The sequence below is a fragment of the Corythoichthys intestinalis genome, chromosome 13 (genome assembly GCF_030265065.1).
Source record: "Corythoichthys intestinalis isolate RoL2023-P3 chromosome 13, ASM3026506v1, whole genome shotgun sequence".
Taxonomy (NCBI): Eukaryota; Metazoa; Chordata; class Actinopteri; order Syngnathiformes; family Syngnathidae; genus Corythoichthys; species Corythoichthys intestinalis.
The window spans coordinates 11,182,758-11,200,629 of record NC_080407.1 but is presented as its reverse complement, the minus strand read 5'-3'; the positions used below and the strand labels follow the sequence as shown (position 1 = coordinate 11,200,629).

The 17,872-nt window shown below is 42.8% G+C and overlaps 1 protein-coding gene across 1 annotated transcript in view; it reads left to right on the top strand.

Annotated features, from left to right (window-relative positions):
- Window positions 1-17,265, top strand: part of snd1 (staphylococcal nuclease and tudor domain containing 1) — a 317,379-nt gene extending 300,114 nt beyond the window's left edge. The window contains exons 23-24 of the mRNA XM_057854783.1: window positions 12,842-12,886; window positions 16,711-17,265. Of these exons, the coding sequence (XP_057710766.1) occupies window positions 12,842-12,886; window positions 16,711-16,776 (111 nt within the window). The 3' untranslated portion in view covers window positions 16,777-17,265. The remainder of the gene's footprint in view (window positions 1-12,841; window positions 12,887-16,710) is intronic.
- Window positions 17,266-17,872: the final 607 nt, after the last annotated feature.

Sequence of the window (17,872 nt, the reverse complement as noted above, 5' to 3'; positions counted from 1 at the left end):
CCAGTCCTCTTCTGGATCATCCAAATGCTCTCTAGCGAACCTCAGATGGGCTGGGACGTGTACTGGCTTCAGCAGGGGGACACGTCTGGCAGTGCAGGATTTGAGTCCCTGGCGGCGCATTGTGTTCCTGATAGTAGCCTTTGTTACTGTGGTCCTAGCTCTCTGTAGGTCATTCACTAGATCACCCCGTGTGGTTCTGGGATTTTTGCTCACCGATCTTGTTATCATTTTGATCTTGCATGGAGCTCCAGGTCGAGGGAGATTATCAGTGTTCTTGTATGTCTTCCATTTTGTAATAATTGCTCCCACAGTTGATTTTTTTTTTTACACCAAGTGTTTTACCTATTGCAGATTCAGTCTTCCCAGCCTGGTGCAGGTCTACAATTTTGTCTCTTGTGTCCTTCGACAGCTCTTTGGTCTTGGCCATGGTGGAGTTTGGAGTGTGACTTACTGAGGTTGTGGACAGGTGTGTTTTATACCAATAATGAGTTAAAACAGGTGCCATTAATACAGGTAACGAATGGAGCCTCGTTAGACCTCGTTAGAAGAAGTTAGACCTCTTTGGCAGCTAGAAATCTTCCTTGTTTGTAGGTGACCAAATACTTAATTTCCACTCTAATTTGGAAATAAATTCTTTAAAAATCAAACAATGTGATTTTGTTTTTTGTTTTTTTCCACATTATGTCTCTCATGGTTGAGGTTTACCCATGTTGACAATTACAGGCCTCTCTAATATTTTCAAGTAGGAGAACTTGGACAATTGGTGGTTGACTAAATACTTATTTGCCCCACTGTGTCTTATTTTTTACTTTATTCATATGCGTTCTGTCCTCACTAAATATGAAGGTAATTGTGCTTTTTGAAGCTTTTTACTTCACTTTTGACAATTGGTAAAGCTGTAACACACTTATGTTAAAAACAACACGCATTTTCACAATAAAAAACTTGACACAAAACAAGTGGTGTTCAAACGTCCAGCTGATCTGATCAATATGTAAATTTAGAAGATTAAATTAGCCTAATTTGCCTAACAAAAGTCCGCTAGACTACTATGAGTGCTAACGTATTTACAATTCTCATAGCAAATCGCTGACACGCAACTCCACAAACTGTATTTCTGAACTAAATTACAAATGCATACACAACCGTGTATTAGCTGAAACAACTTACAGCTTTATGTGAGCAAAACTGGAGCGCAGCTATCCTTTATCCATGTCAGATGTCCGAGTCTACTCTTCAGTCATACAAGGCGACGGTCCATTTAGATGCAACGCTGCCACCAGAGGGCAGTGTATCCTCCATCATTAAATAAATATGCAATACTTTTGAAAATTTAGGGGTACTTGAATTGTTAATTCTGACTTACGCCTTCAGCCTGTATTTCTGGAATATACTCACCTGTTTAGTGAACATTTGATTTGTGTTCTAAATCTGGAAAAACTTTAAAGCGCCACCTGTTGATGCAGCCTGCACCTGTAGCTTTGACACGCATTTAACCACCCGATCGACCCAAATATCGGCATAATTCAATGAAAATGTTGCACGCTTTTGAGTAATGTTTATGTGGATCATGGCCACCACTGTCGCCCCTTCTGACTGTCACACACCCCGCCATGTTATCTATAAATGGCTTTTAGCTGTTTCCGGAACACCAATTGACAGGCTTTCAGGTCGCTGCCCTCACTGTTCAACTCCAGTGCCTGTCACAGCCCATCGAGACCCCCCACCACCATCCCGTCGCCACACACACACATACGCTGTCAGACAGTGAGCGTCATGGATGTCGGACAGCATGACCGCTTTTCACCAATGGCTCAATACCTAATTTACAAACCCGAGTTAGAAATGCGGGGGGCCTTTTAATGGACATTTTCTGCTTGCCTGCTATTGACGGCACATACACACACTTCTACTATGTCCCCAAAGACCCTTGGGCCTTGTCCTCTCTGACCCTCACCACTTTTCGAACTCACGCATAGTTGAGGTAATGTGCATCATGGAGGGAAAATAGAAGGAGAGGAAGTGACCTAATCTTGCGTGTATCAAAATATTCTAAAAGCCAATTCAAATGCTATAGGTCAAGATATGCTAAGTAGTTACACCTTATTTTAAGAATACGGTCCAAATGTCAACTGTTATCAGCGACAAAGCAAAAAGTTATTTGTAGTGAAAAATGGAATGATTTGAAAATGTTAATTTAAATAAAACTCGTAGTATTTACAGTGTATCACAAAAGTGAGTACACCCCTCGCATTTCTGCAGGTATTTAAGTGTATCTTTTCATGGGACAACAGTGACAAAATGACACTTTGACACAATGAAAAGTAGTCTGTGTGCAGCTTATATAATAGAGTTCATTTATTTTCCTCTCAAAACAACTCAAAATATAGCCATTAATATCTAAACCCCTACCAACAAAAGTGAGTACACCCCTTAGTGAAAGTTCATTCAACATGGCAACTGTCAATATTTTGTGTAACAACCACTATTATCCAGTACTGCCTTTACTCCCCTGGGCATGGAGTTGACCAGAGCTTCACAGGTTGCCACTGGAATGCCCTTCCACTCCTCCATGACGACGTTGCAGAGCTGCCGTTATTTGATACATTGCGCACCTCCACCTTCCACTTGAGGATCCCCAAAGATTTTCTATTGGGTTCAAGTCTGGAGACATGCTTGGCCAGTCCATCCCCTTTACCCTCAGCTTCTTCAGTAAAGCAGTGGTCATCTTGGAGATGTGTTTGGGGTTACTGTCATGCTGGAACACTGCCCAGCGACCCAAATTCTGGAGGAAGGGGATCATGCTCTGCTGCAGTATTTTACAGTACATGTTGGAGTTCATGTTTCCCCCAATGCAATGTAACTCTCCAACACCTGTAGCACTCATGCAGCCCCAGACCATGACATTCCCACCACCATGCTTGACTGTTGGCAGGACACACTTTCAGTGCCCTCCATAATTATTGGCACCCCTGGTTAAGATGTGTTTTTTAGCTTCTAATATATATATTTTTTTTTATTCAAATAATATGCGACCTTAATGGAAAAAAAGAGAAGAATCCATGATGGGGACTGAGATGGCCATGGGAGGAGCTTGATTTTGTGTCTGGTGAACCATTTCTGTGTAGATTTGGCCATATGTTTAGGGTCATTGTCTTGCTGAAAGACCCAGTGACGACCCATCTTCAGCTTTCGGGCAGAGGGCAACAGATTTTGATTTAAAATGTCCTGGTATTTCAAAGCATTCATGATGCCATGCACCCCAACAAGGTTCCCAGGGCCTTTGGAAGCGAAACAGCCCCACAGCATCAGTGACCCACCCCCATACTTCACAGTGGGTATGAGGTGATTTTCAGCATGCGCATCTTTCGTGGCACGCCAGACCCACTTAGAGTGTTTGTTGCCAAAAAGCTCAATCTTGGTCTCATCTGACCAAAGCACACGGTCCCAGTTGAATGCCTGGGACCGTGTGCTTTGGTATAGGGTATTGATGTCAAATAATTATTTCTTTATGTGGGATTCTTTCCCCACTGAATAAATGCGCTTGTATTGAAGGTTGGATTTTTCTCTTTTTTTCCATTAAGGTCCCATACTATTTGAATTTTTAAAAAATATTAGAAGCTAAAAATCACATCTTAACCTGGGGTGCCAATAATTATGGAGGGCACTGTATCTATGTACTTCTCACCTGGTCGCTGCCACACAAGTTTCAGACCATCAGAACGAAACAAATTAATCTTCGTCTCATCAGACCATAGGACATGGTTCCAGTAATCCATGTGCTTTGTTGACATGTCTTCAGCAAATCGTTTGCTGGCTTTCTTGTGTACAGTCTTCAGAAAAGGCTTCCTCCTGGGGTGACAGCCATGCACACCAATTTGATGTAGAGTGCGGCGTATGGTCTGAGCAGTAACAGGCTGACCCCCTACCTCTTCAATCTCTGCAGCAATGCTAACAGCACTCCTGCGTCGATCTTTTAAAGAAAGCATTTGGATGTGACGCTCAGCACGTGTGCTCAGCTTCTTTGGACGACCAACCCAAGGCCTGTTCTGAATGGACCCTGCTCTTTTAAAACGCCGGATGACCTTAGCCAGTGTGCTGCAGCTCAGTTTCAGGGTGTTGGCAATCTTCTTGTAGCCTTGGCCGTCTTCATGTTGCGCAACGATACTTCTTTTAACTCGTTCACTCCCAGCCATTTTTATCGGAGCAAGGCCCTTCGCTCCCGGCCGTTTTGCTGGATTTTCACCGATTTTGCAAGGCCCACAGAAATTTCTGTTTTATTGCTACATGAACATGGAACCCACCAAAAGAAAGATTACCCTTTCAGCAGGGAAAAAAAAGTTCATATCTTTTTCCATTCTTTAGAAATCAGCATTAGAAATTAGCTTAGTTTGAGCAATTTTCCAATTTCTGATGAAAAAAGAGAAATATATCTTTTTGTGAAACCATACATTTCGAACATAACTTTGACTTTAACACTGCTATTTTTTGCTTTAGTTACATCCCAAACATCTGATAAATATTTTCCTTTCACAAAATAACATAAACAACAAGACAAATAGAGCTTTTGATAGCAAAGTAACAATTTATTTACACATAACTAACTGAGAGATGACGCTGTTGTCGCCGCGACAGCCGGGTTGAGTCTCTGCGGGGTCTGCTCGGCGAGCAGCACAGACTCAACGGCATCGTCCGCTGCACTGGTGGTCCCGGTCGTTCTGCTCGGTCGTCCAGCGCCTGGCGCCCCGGCCGTCCGGCCCGGTCGTTCGTTGCCATTGAATCGGGTTGCGAGTTTTGGCAAATGCGCTACTGCCATCCAGTGGCCAGTTTTATTGCTTTAAAATGGATTTTCAGCTGTGTGCTTTGGAGCTAAATTGAATCAGAACCCAGTGTCCCTTGTAAAAAAAAAATTTTAAAAAACGTAAAAGACATATAAATACATCAATGGGACTCTGAAAAAATTAAAATAGAACGTATTTATATGTTTTTGGGCGCAAATGAGTTAAGATCCTCAGAGAGTTCTTTGCCATGTGGTGCCACATTGGAACTTTCAGTAACCAGTATGAGAGAGTGTGCGAGCTGCACCTGGACCTAGTAACACTGAGTCACATGACATTTTGGAGGGGAAATGACTAGCAGTACTCACTTTGGACATTTAGGGATGTAGTTTCTAAGGGGTATACTCACTTTTGTTGCCAGGGTTTTAGATATTAATTTTCATATAAGCTGCACAAAGACTACTTTTTTTGTGTCATTTTGTCAGTGTTGTCCCATGTCCAAATTGAGTACTGCTTGTCATTTTCACTCCAAAATGTCATGTAACTCGTTACTGCAATGCTGTCAGCATTGCTGCAGAGATCGAAGAGGTGGGGGGGGGGGGGGGGGTCAGCCTGTTAGTGCTCAAACCATACACCGCACTCTAAATCAAATTGGTGTGCATAGCTGTCACCCCAGGAGGACGCCTGTTCTGAAGATGGTACACAAGACAGACAGTTTGCTGAATACATGTCAACAAAGCACATGGATTACTGGAACCATGTCTGATGAGACGGGCGGGCACTCCTGTAACAAGCCTCATGACATTTTGGAGGGAAAATGACAAGCAGTACTCCATTTGGACATTTAGAGATGTACGTAGTTTCTAAGGGGTGTACTGCCAGGGGTTTACATAGTAATGGCTAAATTAACTTTATTTTATAAGCTGCACACAGACTACATTTCATTGTGTCAGTGTCATTTTTATCATTGTAGTCCCATGACAAATATACTTAAATATCTGCAGAAATGCGAGGGGTGTGCTCACTTTTGTGATACACTGTACATATTTTAACTCATTGGCTGCCATTGACGGCGATAGACCCTCCCAGTTCAAATGGTTTGAACTAGTGATAATCTGATTTGAATTCACCGCAAAAGATGAAAAGAGCCACACGATTGGACGTCTCTTGTTGTCAACGGCACTGAAAGAATTCATGTGGATCCTCCCCCTTTCATAGCAGTATTAGAATATGCGGCGAGCTAATAAAAAAAGCTAGAACTGCCCGGCAAATGGCCTCTGGGCCATAGTTTGTCCACTCCTAGTGTCTCGCGTCCAGTATTTGTTGTGACCTTGCAGTAAAGAACAGACACAGCAGCATGTAAAAACCCCTGCCTTCCATATTTGTGTGTTTTTATTTTCACTGTGCCCTTGAGGTGTGTGTGTGGGGGGGGCAGTCCAGAATGTTCCCTCGCATTTGTCCCCCCTTCGTGCGAGCACATGCTGGTGGGCTTGTCATGGCACATTCCCAGCAGAGCGCCTGATCCCCCCCAACAGCCTCGCTGGGAGGAACGGCTAGGCCCCGTCAGGGCACCTCAAAACACTACAGTAAAAAGAAAAAAAAAGAATTAAAAAAAAAAAAAAAACGAGTTGTAATGTAAAATGGCAGCCTGGCTCACACATCTACGAACACGGAGGCTCGAACACATTGCTGTGGTCAGCTGATATCAAAATTATTTCTCCGGGGAGGTTTCTCCTCTGCCTAAAGTCACCACGTTTGAATGGCAGACCTCTCCGAGGGAGCGCCGACATCATGAAGCGTTTTGTCAGATAGAGAGCCGCTACGATGCAGAGTGACAAAGGAAACAGCAGGAAAAAGAGATAGCGGCGGCGAGCTTTTTGTTTTATTTGGTCGGTTGGAGATGGAGCGCTCACGTCTGGCAGCCGGAGCGTCAGATCGTCATTGCTGTTAATGAGCGAGGCCCGACATTGTTCCCTTCACGGCCCGGCGGCTTCCCAGTGCCGCGACTTTGATTCGTCACTTACAAAATCTGTTTTCGCATAGTGTTTTTCTTTTCGCCGCGATGTTTTTGGATCTAGCCCGGGCCAATCCTACGCACCAGATCGCGCGCAACCTGTCAGAAAGCCGCCGCCGATTTGTCACTCAACGGCGCGCCACCTGGACACGGAGCTCAGCGGCCGGCCAGCTCGGCGATAAGCTAACTCGGAGCTCTCTCGCTCGTCTGCAGCAGCTGTCACTCGTCTCGCACCTCCAGAAAATCACTTCGAGTCCATAAAAGTTTGAAAAAGTTTTCCAGAAGTTTGTCGACGGAGTAAAGACAATTTACAGTGGTATAGAAAGTATCTGAACCTTTTGGAATGTCTCACATTTCCTCATAAAATCCCCATCAAATGTGTCCTGATATTTGTCAAAATCACACAGATGAAAAAACTGTGTCTGCTTTAACTAAAACCCCCCAAACATTTATAGGTTTTCATATTTTAATGACAGAATGGGTGAAAAACAAGTAAGTGAACCATCACATTTAATATTTTGTGGGTCACCTTAGGCACCAACAACTTCAACCAGACACTTCCTGGCTCTGCAGATCAGTCTGGGAAATCGATCAGGACTAATCTTGGCCCATTTTTCTCTATAAAACTGCTGTAGTTCAGTTATATTCCTTGGATGTCTGGTATGAATCGCTGTCTTTAGGTGATGTCACAGCATCTCAATGGGGTTCAAGGCTGGACTTTGACTTGGCCACTCCAGGACGTGTATTTTGTTCTTCTGAAACCATTCTGAAGTTGATTTACTTCTGTGTTTTGGATCATTGTCTTGTTACAGCATCCATGCTCTTTTTAGCTTCAACTGTCTGACAGACGGCCTCAGGTTTTCCTGCAGAACATCCTGATAATGATTGCAAGTTGTCCAGGCCCTGACGTAGCAAAACAGCCCAAAATCATGATGCCCCCTCCACCATGTTTCACAGTGGGGTTGAGGTGTTGATGTTAGTGAGCTTTCCTCCACACTATGTTACTCCCAAACAATTCAACTTTGATTTCATCAGTCCCCAAAATATTTTGCGAAAACGTCTCTGAAGTGTTCAAGTGCCTTTTTGCGAACACTAAATGAGCAACAGTGTTTTTTTAGACGGCAGTGGTGTCGTCCGTGGAGTCCTCCCAAGAACACCATTCTCGGCTATAGTTTAACATATATTTTATGTGTGCAGAGATTTTGGAATGTGCCAGTGACTTCTGTCAGTCTTTAGCGGACACTTCAGAGTTCTTTTTTTTTACCTCTCTGAGTATTCTGCGCTGAAATACTGCCGTCATCTTTGGTGGACGGGCAAACTCTCTTCATCTGTAGACAAGTTCTCTGACTGTCGATTAATGAACATCCTGACTATCAGAGATGGTTTTGTGTCCTTCCCCAGCTTTATAAAAATCAACAATCCTTGATCACAGGTCTTCAGATAGCTGTTTTGACCAAGCCATGATGCACATCAGACTATGCTTTTCAACAAGACAATTCTGACCAAAATGTGTGTTTTATAGTGGGCAGGGCAGCTTTAATGCACTCATCAATGATTGGGCGCACACCTGACTTAAATTGTTTGGTAAAAATTTGGCAGAGGGTTCACTTCCTTATTTTCCCCCTTCTGTCATTGTTTGCATACTATCCTCATTAAAATATGAAAACCTCTGAATGTTTGGGTCGTTTTAGTTAAAGCAGATAGTTTTTTCATCTGTGTGATTTTGACAAAGATCACATTTGATGGTGATTTTATGCATAAATGTGAGAAATTCCAAAAGATTCAGATATGTTTTTCATACCACTGTACATTGGAGTGGAAATTATCCCTTTTCAGAAACGTGATCAGGCAAACCTGTCCGGAATACTGTTTCCGATCAAATCCATGCAGTTCGTCTTTAAAAACACTAGCTCTAAGCTACAATCAATTTAGTCTCCGAGACATAATTTCTGATTCAACATATGTTTCATGGTGATATTTTCCGAAACGTGAGCCACTTTGGATTCTATTTCTTTAACTAGAAACTGAAATTTCTGGAGAAATTACGATAGCGCTTTGCTGTGGTTGATACAGTACAGATTAATCAGGTCACTTCTTGTTGATTTGCGGACATTTCGGGGACACCTCCTGTTGATGTCAGGTCAGGGAAAAATTTAAGAATTTAAAAAGTTGATACCAGGGAAATTTGGACTTACATGGCTGTCCATGGCATGGACGTGCATAGCCGTCAATTGCATCGACTCATTTGAGCGCCAGTTGAATGTCAGTGGTCTGTAATGGCAGTTTTTTGGTCTATAAGCAAAACCACACAGGTTTTTCTGCCATTGAAAATGAATGGGAAATTTGGACGTACATGGCCGTCCATGGCCGTCAATGACATTGACTTACTTGGGCGCCAGTTCAATGTCAATGCGTTGTAATGGTAAATGGTCAAAAATCACAAGAACCAATGTTTTCCTGCCATTGAAAATGAATGGGAAATTTGGACGTGCATGGCTGTCAATGGCATTTGCAAGGCTCTGCCCTATCTAATGATTTTTCTCAACGGCACAGTAAATATTTTTGGAAGTGCAATCATTGGGACGTTTTTTTTTTCCTAATCTAATGCTAAATTCAATCCTGGTTGGCAAGATTTTGTAAAATATTGTTGTTCTTGGTACAAACTTTCTGTGAAAATGAATGGGAAATTTGGACGTGCATGGCTGTCAATGGCATTTGCAAGGCTCCGCCCTATCTAATGATTCTTTCTCAACAGTACAGTAAATATTTTTGTAAGTGCAATAATTGGATGTTTTTTTTCCTAATCTAATGCTAAATTCAATCCTGGTTGGCAAGATTTTGTAAAATATTGTTCTTCTTGGTAAAAACTTTCTGTGAAAATGAATGGGAAATTTGGACGTGCATGGCTGTCAATGGCATTTGCAAGGCTCCGCCCTATCTAATGATTGTCTTTCTCAACAGTACAGTAAATATTTTTGTAAGTGCAATAATTGGATGTTTTTTTTCCTAATCTAATGCTAAATTCAATCCTGGTTGGCAAGATTTTGCAAAATATTGTTCTTCTTGGTAAAAACTTTCTGCCCCCTTCAACTGAAAGCCCTTATCCGACAGTCGTCTCCAGATGAACCTTTCTTTCTCGTCTTTATTTCCTGCTTTAGAAACGCGTTAAAGGGGATAAAGAGACCGCCGCGGGGTTCTCGTAGCTGTCGGCAAGTAGAAGGCCGTCCTCCGCGTCGGTAGACGGGACCGCCGCAATAGACTGATCATCAGCGCTCATTGTGCTTGCATCGCGCTTTTCTTTACAGCGACATCTGGCCCGACGACGCGGCCCCCCGCAAATCTCTTTTAGTCGGCTTTGACGGATGACTCGTGCAGCGGCTGCATCACTCGAGTCCGAGAACAAGAGCACCAGATGTTAGCGCCGTGTCGAGTGTGCAGCGCCTATGCCAGCGCATCTGCTACTATAATAAGACACGCTACCCCTCTATTACGCAGGAACGGGAGTTAGCTAGTTTGTCCAATCAGGCCCTCTGAATGGGGAAATGTATCCTCACAACAAACAAACATAACTAGCACATTATGAAGGAATTAGACGTCTATCGTAGACCTACAAAAGTCGAGAGGAGGTAGTGATGGAAGTCTGAAATTGGAGAGACCACTTTGCTTGGTTCCAGCCGGATTCCAGGGTTCATTCAAAGACCAACTCCTCGGAATGATTATTGAAAAAGCGTGCGAGTGAACAATGCAAGTAGTCCCTGGGTTACGAATGAGTTCCGTTCCAACGCTAGCGGCATAACTTGAATTTCCGCGTAAGTCAGAATAACCTTTTAACTCATTCACTCACAGCCATTTTTGCCGGAGCAACCCCCTTCGCTCCTGGCCGTTTTATCGGATTTTGACTGATTTTGCAAGGCCCAGAGAAAATTCTGTTCTATTACTATATAAACATGGAACCCACCAAAAGAAAGATTACTCTCTTCTTTCAAGAAAAAAGTAAGTTCATATCGTTTTCCATCCTTTAGATATTAGCTATAGAAAATAGCTTAGTTTGAGCAATTTTCCAATTTCTGATGGAAAAAACAAGAGAAATTGATCTTTTTGTAAAAACCTACATTTCAAACATACAGTGAGGCAAATAAGTATTTAGTCAACCACTAATTGTGCAAATTCTCCCACTTGAAAATATTAGAGAGGCCTGTAATTGTCAACATGGGTAAACCTCAACCATGAGAGACAGAATGTGCAAAAAAAAAAACAGAAAATCACATTGTTTGATTTTTAAAGAATTTATTTGCAAATCATGGTGGAAAATAAGTATTTGGTCTATACCAAAAGTTCATCTCAATACTTTGTTATGTACTCTTTATTGGCAATAACGGAGGCCAAACGTTTTCTATAACTCTTCACAAGCGTTTCACACACTGTTGCTGGTATTTTGGCCCATTCCTCCATGCAGATCACCTCTAGAGCAGTGATGTTTTGGGGCTGTTGTCGGTCGTCCAGCGCCTGGCATCCCGGGCGTCCCCCCGGTTGTTCTGCTCGGTTATCCGCCGCCTGGCATCCTGGACGTCCTTTCGGTCGTCTTCCGCCGGCGCCCAGGCCGTGCAGCCCGGCCGTTCGTTCCGTTGTATCGGGTCTGCCCAAATGCGCTACTGCCCTCCAGTGGCCAGTTTTATTGCTTTAAAATGGATTTTCAGCGTTGTGCTTTGAAGATAAGTTGGATCAGAACCTAGAGATGTCTCTTGTGGGGGAAAAAAAACATAAAAGACATATAAATACATCTTTGGGACACTGTAACAATTAAAAATAGAACGTATTTATACGTTTTTGGGAGCAAATGAGTTAAGTACCCTTAAATTTCTAAGTAACTATCCAAAAAGTCCCAAAATTTTTTGTTTAATGATGGAGGATACACTGCCCTCTGGTGGCTGCGTTGGGTCTTTTTGTCGCCTTGCATGACTGAAGATCGGACTCTAAAGTGTCCAGCAATGAGTCCAGACCTGAATCCCATAAAACACCTGTGGAGCGATCTGAAAACAGCAGTTTGGAGAAGGCACCCTTCAAATCTCAGAGACCTGGAGCAGCTGGTCAAAGAAGAATGGTCTAAAATTCAAGCAGAGCATTGTAAGAAACTCATTGATGGATACCGGAAGCAGTTGTTCGCAGTTATTTCGTCGAAAGGTTGTGCTAGGATTTGGAGACAAAATGACGCCTAACTCGAGTACATCGTAACCCGGTGACTACCTGTGGTCAGTTCTTTGGAAAATTCAGCCTCTTTCACTTTATGAACATGAAATTTGGATAGCATAAAAGTCAACATGCTGTGCCTGACAAGACTTTTGAGACTCATTTGGAAGATCGCTGTAGTCCCTTCAAACGGCTCCTTGAAATGTTGCTCGATTGCAACCCAACCAAACAGATGGGCGATGCAAAATTGCAAAGAAAATGAGTCTTTGTCATCTTGTTTTGGCGGAGCCTTGTGTCAAATTTAAATGACTTGCCTGAACACGGGAAACTTCATTTTTGTATAAAACGTTCTGTTCCGTTGACGTCTTCCTTGCTGTCCTGATGAAGGACACGTCTGCTCAAAGGCTAACTCGCTAACCCCCCCCCCTTTTTTTTCCCTGCCTATTACTCATGAGCGCTTCATTGAACGAGGCTAAAAGGCTGCCCGAGCAGAAGGAGTCAATATGTTCCACACTGCTTCATCGTTTTCTTCTTTTTCTTTTATTCCCGCTCTTGCAAACAATTCCTTTCACGCTAAACGGTTGCGGTGGCAGCACGGGAACAACACGCTCCTGCCGTGCACGTAATTAGAAATATTCCGAGAGCCTCATATACCAAGCAGGACTTATTAAAAAAAGAAATTAGTCGTTTTTGTATTTGCGTCTTTGAAGGCACCTCGGCTCTGTTAGCGTCGCTAACGGACCGGCTCGCGATTCAAAGGCGCTGACGTCGAAAATAGCAGACCTTCTAATGCATATGTTTGATCTTGAATGGAGTTGGTGTCATATTTGACATGAGAAATTTTTCTTTCTTTTTTTTGCAGGTAAAAGAATACCTGAACAGTCAAGAATCTGCCAAGAGTGCCAGGGTGAGTCCAGCCAGTCGGCTTGCTTTGTTTCCACACCTTTTAACTCATTGGCTTCCATTGACGGCGATAGATGTCCAATCCGTGTATTGGATGAGATGTCTATTGCCATCAATGGCAGCCAATGAGTTAAAAAGTTTGGGAAGTCAATTTGCTTCTTATGTTTAAAGTGCGTATGACACAAAAAAGCATGTTTATTTCATATTTCACGCGGTGTTTTATGCTCCTGAATGAAATGGACCGCTTGAATGTGTGTGGAAGCGATCGTTTTATATATTCAATTTTTGAATCCCGCGCCATGAAAATGAGTGACTTCCGGTTTCAGTCTCAGGTTTAGGACGAATGCGAATGTGACGTCATCTGGTTCAGCATCTCACAATACAGCATTGCTTTATAGCATGCAGATGGACTGCGGATTCAGCTGATTTTGCGGTTTAATTCGTTTAGTTTTCGCATCACGCCAACCAAACGGCTGCAGAAATTTGTTGCTGCACCAGGGAGTGGCATGTGAGCCTTTTTGGGTTTCAAAAGGTTCCCGTTCACCGCGGATATAGCCAAAACAAGTATTACTGTGGGAGCATTGGACTTACGAGGAAGTAAGTAAACATCGTATTTTGTATTATGTCAAATACTGGGATCATGGCGCACATTTTAATACGGAGGTGGCTTGAATTTTGTGGCTGATTGTCCTGTGAAAATGCCACTCGGTCGACGACCGGCGGCTTGTCGCACACACCCCTGCCAGGAGAGCACTATACTTGGCTTATTGCCCTCTTTGTGTGCCAGGTGTTCTGTCAAATTTTTAACCCCATCAAAACTTTGTTTTAAAAAATGGCCGCGAATACAGCGATTAAAAGGTAAACACTGCAAACTTTCTTTAGATAAAGGACTATTTACTTACGTTCGATCATGGACGAACATGTAGACAAGTTCTCTTCAGACACATCCTACCATGTTCGCTGCACAACAACTGCACGCCGGTCTCTGTTTAAGTCTTCGCCGTGTAGTAAAGCATTATTTTTACGCCATATTCATGTTGACTGTGTGGCAACTATGCGATCCTCCGACGTCGGCCGGTTTGTCCAGCGGTACTCTCCAGCTGCTTCCCCGGACAGACAATCGACAACCCCGCCGTCGTGTGACATGATCCGGGCTAGTTTTGTGTGATTTTTCGCTTCGAAAAGCGAAAATAAGACTTTGAGACGTCACTCGGTTTGGGTTAGCATGACGGCTAGCTGACACGCCTCTTGGTTTTTACATTTTCCGAAGCCGGGGCAGGGAAATGACAAAAGCCTGACGAACTACAGTGGCATAAAATATCGTTCAGGAGGTGCGACAGTAAAGGTGAAGTCGACTTTTGACCGTTATTGAGTAATTTTGCCATGTCGTACTAAATAAATGCATTTTTATTTCATATTCCATTTAGCACAAGACTGTTATTTGTCATGACCATACCATTTGTTTCGCAATTGGGGGAACATACAGTGAGGCAAATAAGTATTTAGTCAACCACCAATTGTGCAAGTTCTCCTACTTGAAAAGATTAGAGAGGCCTGTAATTGTCAACATGGGTAAACCTCAACCATGAGAGACAGAATGTGGGGAAAAAGGTTGATTTTTAAAGAATTTATTTCCAAATTAGAGTGTAAAATAAGTATTTGGTCACCTACAAACAAGCAAGATTTCTGGCTGTCAAAGAGGTCTAACTTCTTCTAACGAGATCTAACAAGGCTCCACTCGTTACCTGTATTAATGGCACCTGTTTTAACTCATTATCAGTATCAAAGACACCTGTCCAAAATCTCAGTCAGTCACACTCCAAACTCCACTATGGCCAAGACCAAAGAGCTGTTGAAGGACCCCAGAAACCAGGCTGGGAAGACTGAATCTGCAATAGGTAAAACACTTGATGTAAAGAAATCAACTGTGGGAGCAATTATTAGAAAATGGAAGACATACAAGACCACTGAAAATCTCCCTAGATCTGGGGCTCCATGCAAGATCTCACCCCGTGGCGTCAAAATGATCACATGAAAAGTGAGGAAAAATGCCAGAACCCCACGGGGGGACCAAGTGAATGACCTACAGAGAACTGGGACCACAGTAACAAAGCTACTATCAGTAACACAATGCGCCACCAGGGACTCAAATCCTGCACTGCCAGACGTGTCCCCCTGCTGAAGCCAGTACACGTCCAGGCCCGTCTGCGGTTCGCTAGAGTGCGTTTGGATGATCCAGAAGAGGACTGGGAGAATGTGTTATGGTCAGATGAAACCAAAATAGAACATTTTGGTAGAAACGCAGGTTCTCGTGTTTGGAGGAGAAACAATACTGAATTGCATCCGAAGAACACCATACCCACTGTGAATCATGGGGGTGAAAACATCATGCTTTGGGGCTGTTTTTCTGCAAAGGGACCAGGACGACTGATCTATGTAAAGGAAAGAATTAATAGGGCCATGTATCGAGAGATTTTGAGTGAAAATCTCCTTCCATCAGCAAGGGCAGTGAAGATGAGACGTGGCTGGGTCTTTCAGCATGATAATGATCCCAAACACACAGCCAGGGCAACAAAGGAGTGGCTTCGTAAGAAGTATTTCAAGGTCCTGGAGTGGCCTAGCCAGTCTCCAGATCTCAACCCCATCGAAAATCTGTGGAGGGAGTTGAAAGTCTGTGTTGCCCAACGACAGCCCCAAAACATCACTGCTCTAGAGGAGATCTGCATGGAGGAATGGGCCAAAATACCAGCAACAGTGTGTGAAAAGCTTGTGAAGAGTTACAGAAAACGTTTGACCTCCGTTATTGCCAACAAAGGGTACATAACAAAGTATTGAGATGAACTTTTGGTATTGACCAAATACTTATTTTCCACCATGATTTGCAAATAAATTCTTTAAAAATCAAAAAATGTGATTTTCTGGGGGGGGGTTTTCCACATTCTGTCTCTCATGGTTGAGGTTTACCCATGTTGACAATTACAGGCCTCTCTAATATTTTCAAGTGGGGGAACTTGCACAATTAGTGGTTGACTAAATACTTATTTGCCCCACTGTACTGTACTTCGATAAAAAGAATATCCTGTAAAAATATTGGCGTAGAGAGACTAAAACAATGACATTTTGCGGCTATCGCATTTTCCACGTTCTGAATAATTCCCCCCCAATGGGTTGAATTGTAAATCAGATGAAACTATGGCTCTGCTGTCGTCATCCTCCTGTTGGGGACGCTAGACCCCTATAATGGTAGGCGTGGCGAAACGGCGGATTAAAAGACTAATTTCTAGTTATCTGCGCTTTGCCAAATTGTTGTGTATAGTCGAATCGTCTCAAAATATGATTCTAATTCAGATAATGATGCTATTCAAAACTTTTTTTTATCCTGTCATACGCACTTTAACACTACCATTTTGATATAACTGTTGCCCTCTCCTGGCACACTCTTAACAGCGGGTGCCAGACAGAGGCAGGGACCCCCGTGGTCGCTAGTTGAGGGTGTCACTTAGCGTCCTCGGGAGCGCTAGACTGTGTAAGGGGAGGGGGATAACTTAATTTTTTTCTTTTTTAACAATTATTTTTTTTCTTAACATGCCAGCCACAAATGGCTCATTGATTCCCGCTTTAATAACTGGCGCTAATTAGCAAAGGCGCTAATTAGCTATGAATCACGGCGTTAACAGCCAAGCGGGTTCTGGCAGAGTGTAAAAAGAAACAGGAAAAATAAAATGTAAAGCATACACAGAAGCACCTAAGCGCAGCCTGTTGAAGATAGTTGTCATTTTCCGTGTTTCGGTTTATGAAATTCTGACTTTTTGTTGTTTTTCCCACCAGCTCAACATTTGGCGCTACGGGGACTTCCGGGCTGACGACGCCGACGAATTTGGCTACAGGCGCTAATGCAAGACGGAATCAAGAATTTTCACGAAAAAGGCTAAAAACAAAAAAAAAAGACCATCCAATCAACGCCATTCCAAAGACCAACATGGACATAAGGTGGAGGGTTAGTTACTGCCTGGACAGCAGACAGTTTAAAAAAAAAAATCTCCTTTTAAAATTGTGAATATCTTGGAGGGAAAAAAACGCATGCTAACTTTTCCGCGCGATTTACAAACTGTTGATTCTTTTCTTCGAGGACAAACGTTTATTTTTCTCGAGTTAACGAAGTGAACTTTGCTTTCCTAACCGTTCCCGTGAATTTAGTGACAAAAGGACAAAAAAAAAGGGCGAGTTTGTTTTTGTCCTGGAGTGTACAAAAGTGTTGGTATGAGTTTTGTCATCCAAGTGGCCCATCTTCTCTCTTCATCTGTAAAGTTTCCATTCGGTAGCGACGTCTCACATTTGTCTTCTCAATTCTATTAAAAAGCTCAATAAAAAACAACTCAGTGACCCCCTGTTCTTTTTTATTCTTGATGATTTTTTTTCCCTTTTTATTTAAGAAGCCATGGCGTGTAAATCTATGGAGCACGGCAGCATAAACACTGAGAATAATCATTACGGGCCGAAATAATAAAAAAACATGCCCGCACAGAGGCACTCATAAACATTTAATACGATCCCTCGTAGAAGTAAACGCGCCGTTTCACATGAAATGAATGTTGAGCGTGGAAGGCGTCAAGCGGCTCACTTAACGGCATAATTCATGAAAGCGGCGATGACGATGAGGCAGACGGACGACCGCGCTAAACGCACAGATTTCTGGCCGTCGAGCTCAGTCGCCGTCAAGTGTTTATGTGAAGTACTTTATGCGTAGTTTATCACTAATAGACGTCCAATCCATTTGAACTGGGAGGGCTAGCAGCAAATGGATCGGACGTCTATCGCCGTCAATGGCGGCCAATGAAATTAGTGCCTTGTAAAGGTTAAAAATTAAAAATAAGCATAATTTCTGAATGAATTTTTTTTTTTAATGAAGTCTTTACCAAAAAGTATGTGAGTATGTATGTGTATATAGTCAACCACTAATTGTGCAAGTTCTCTCACTTGAAAATATTAT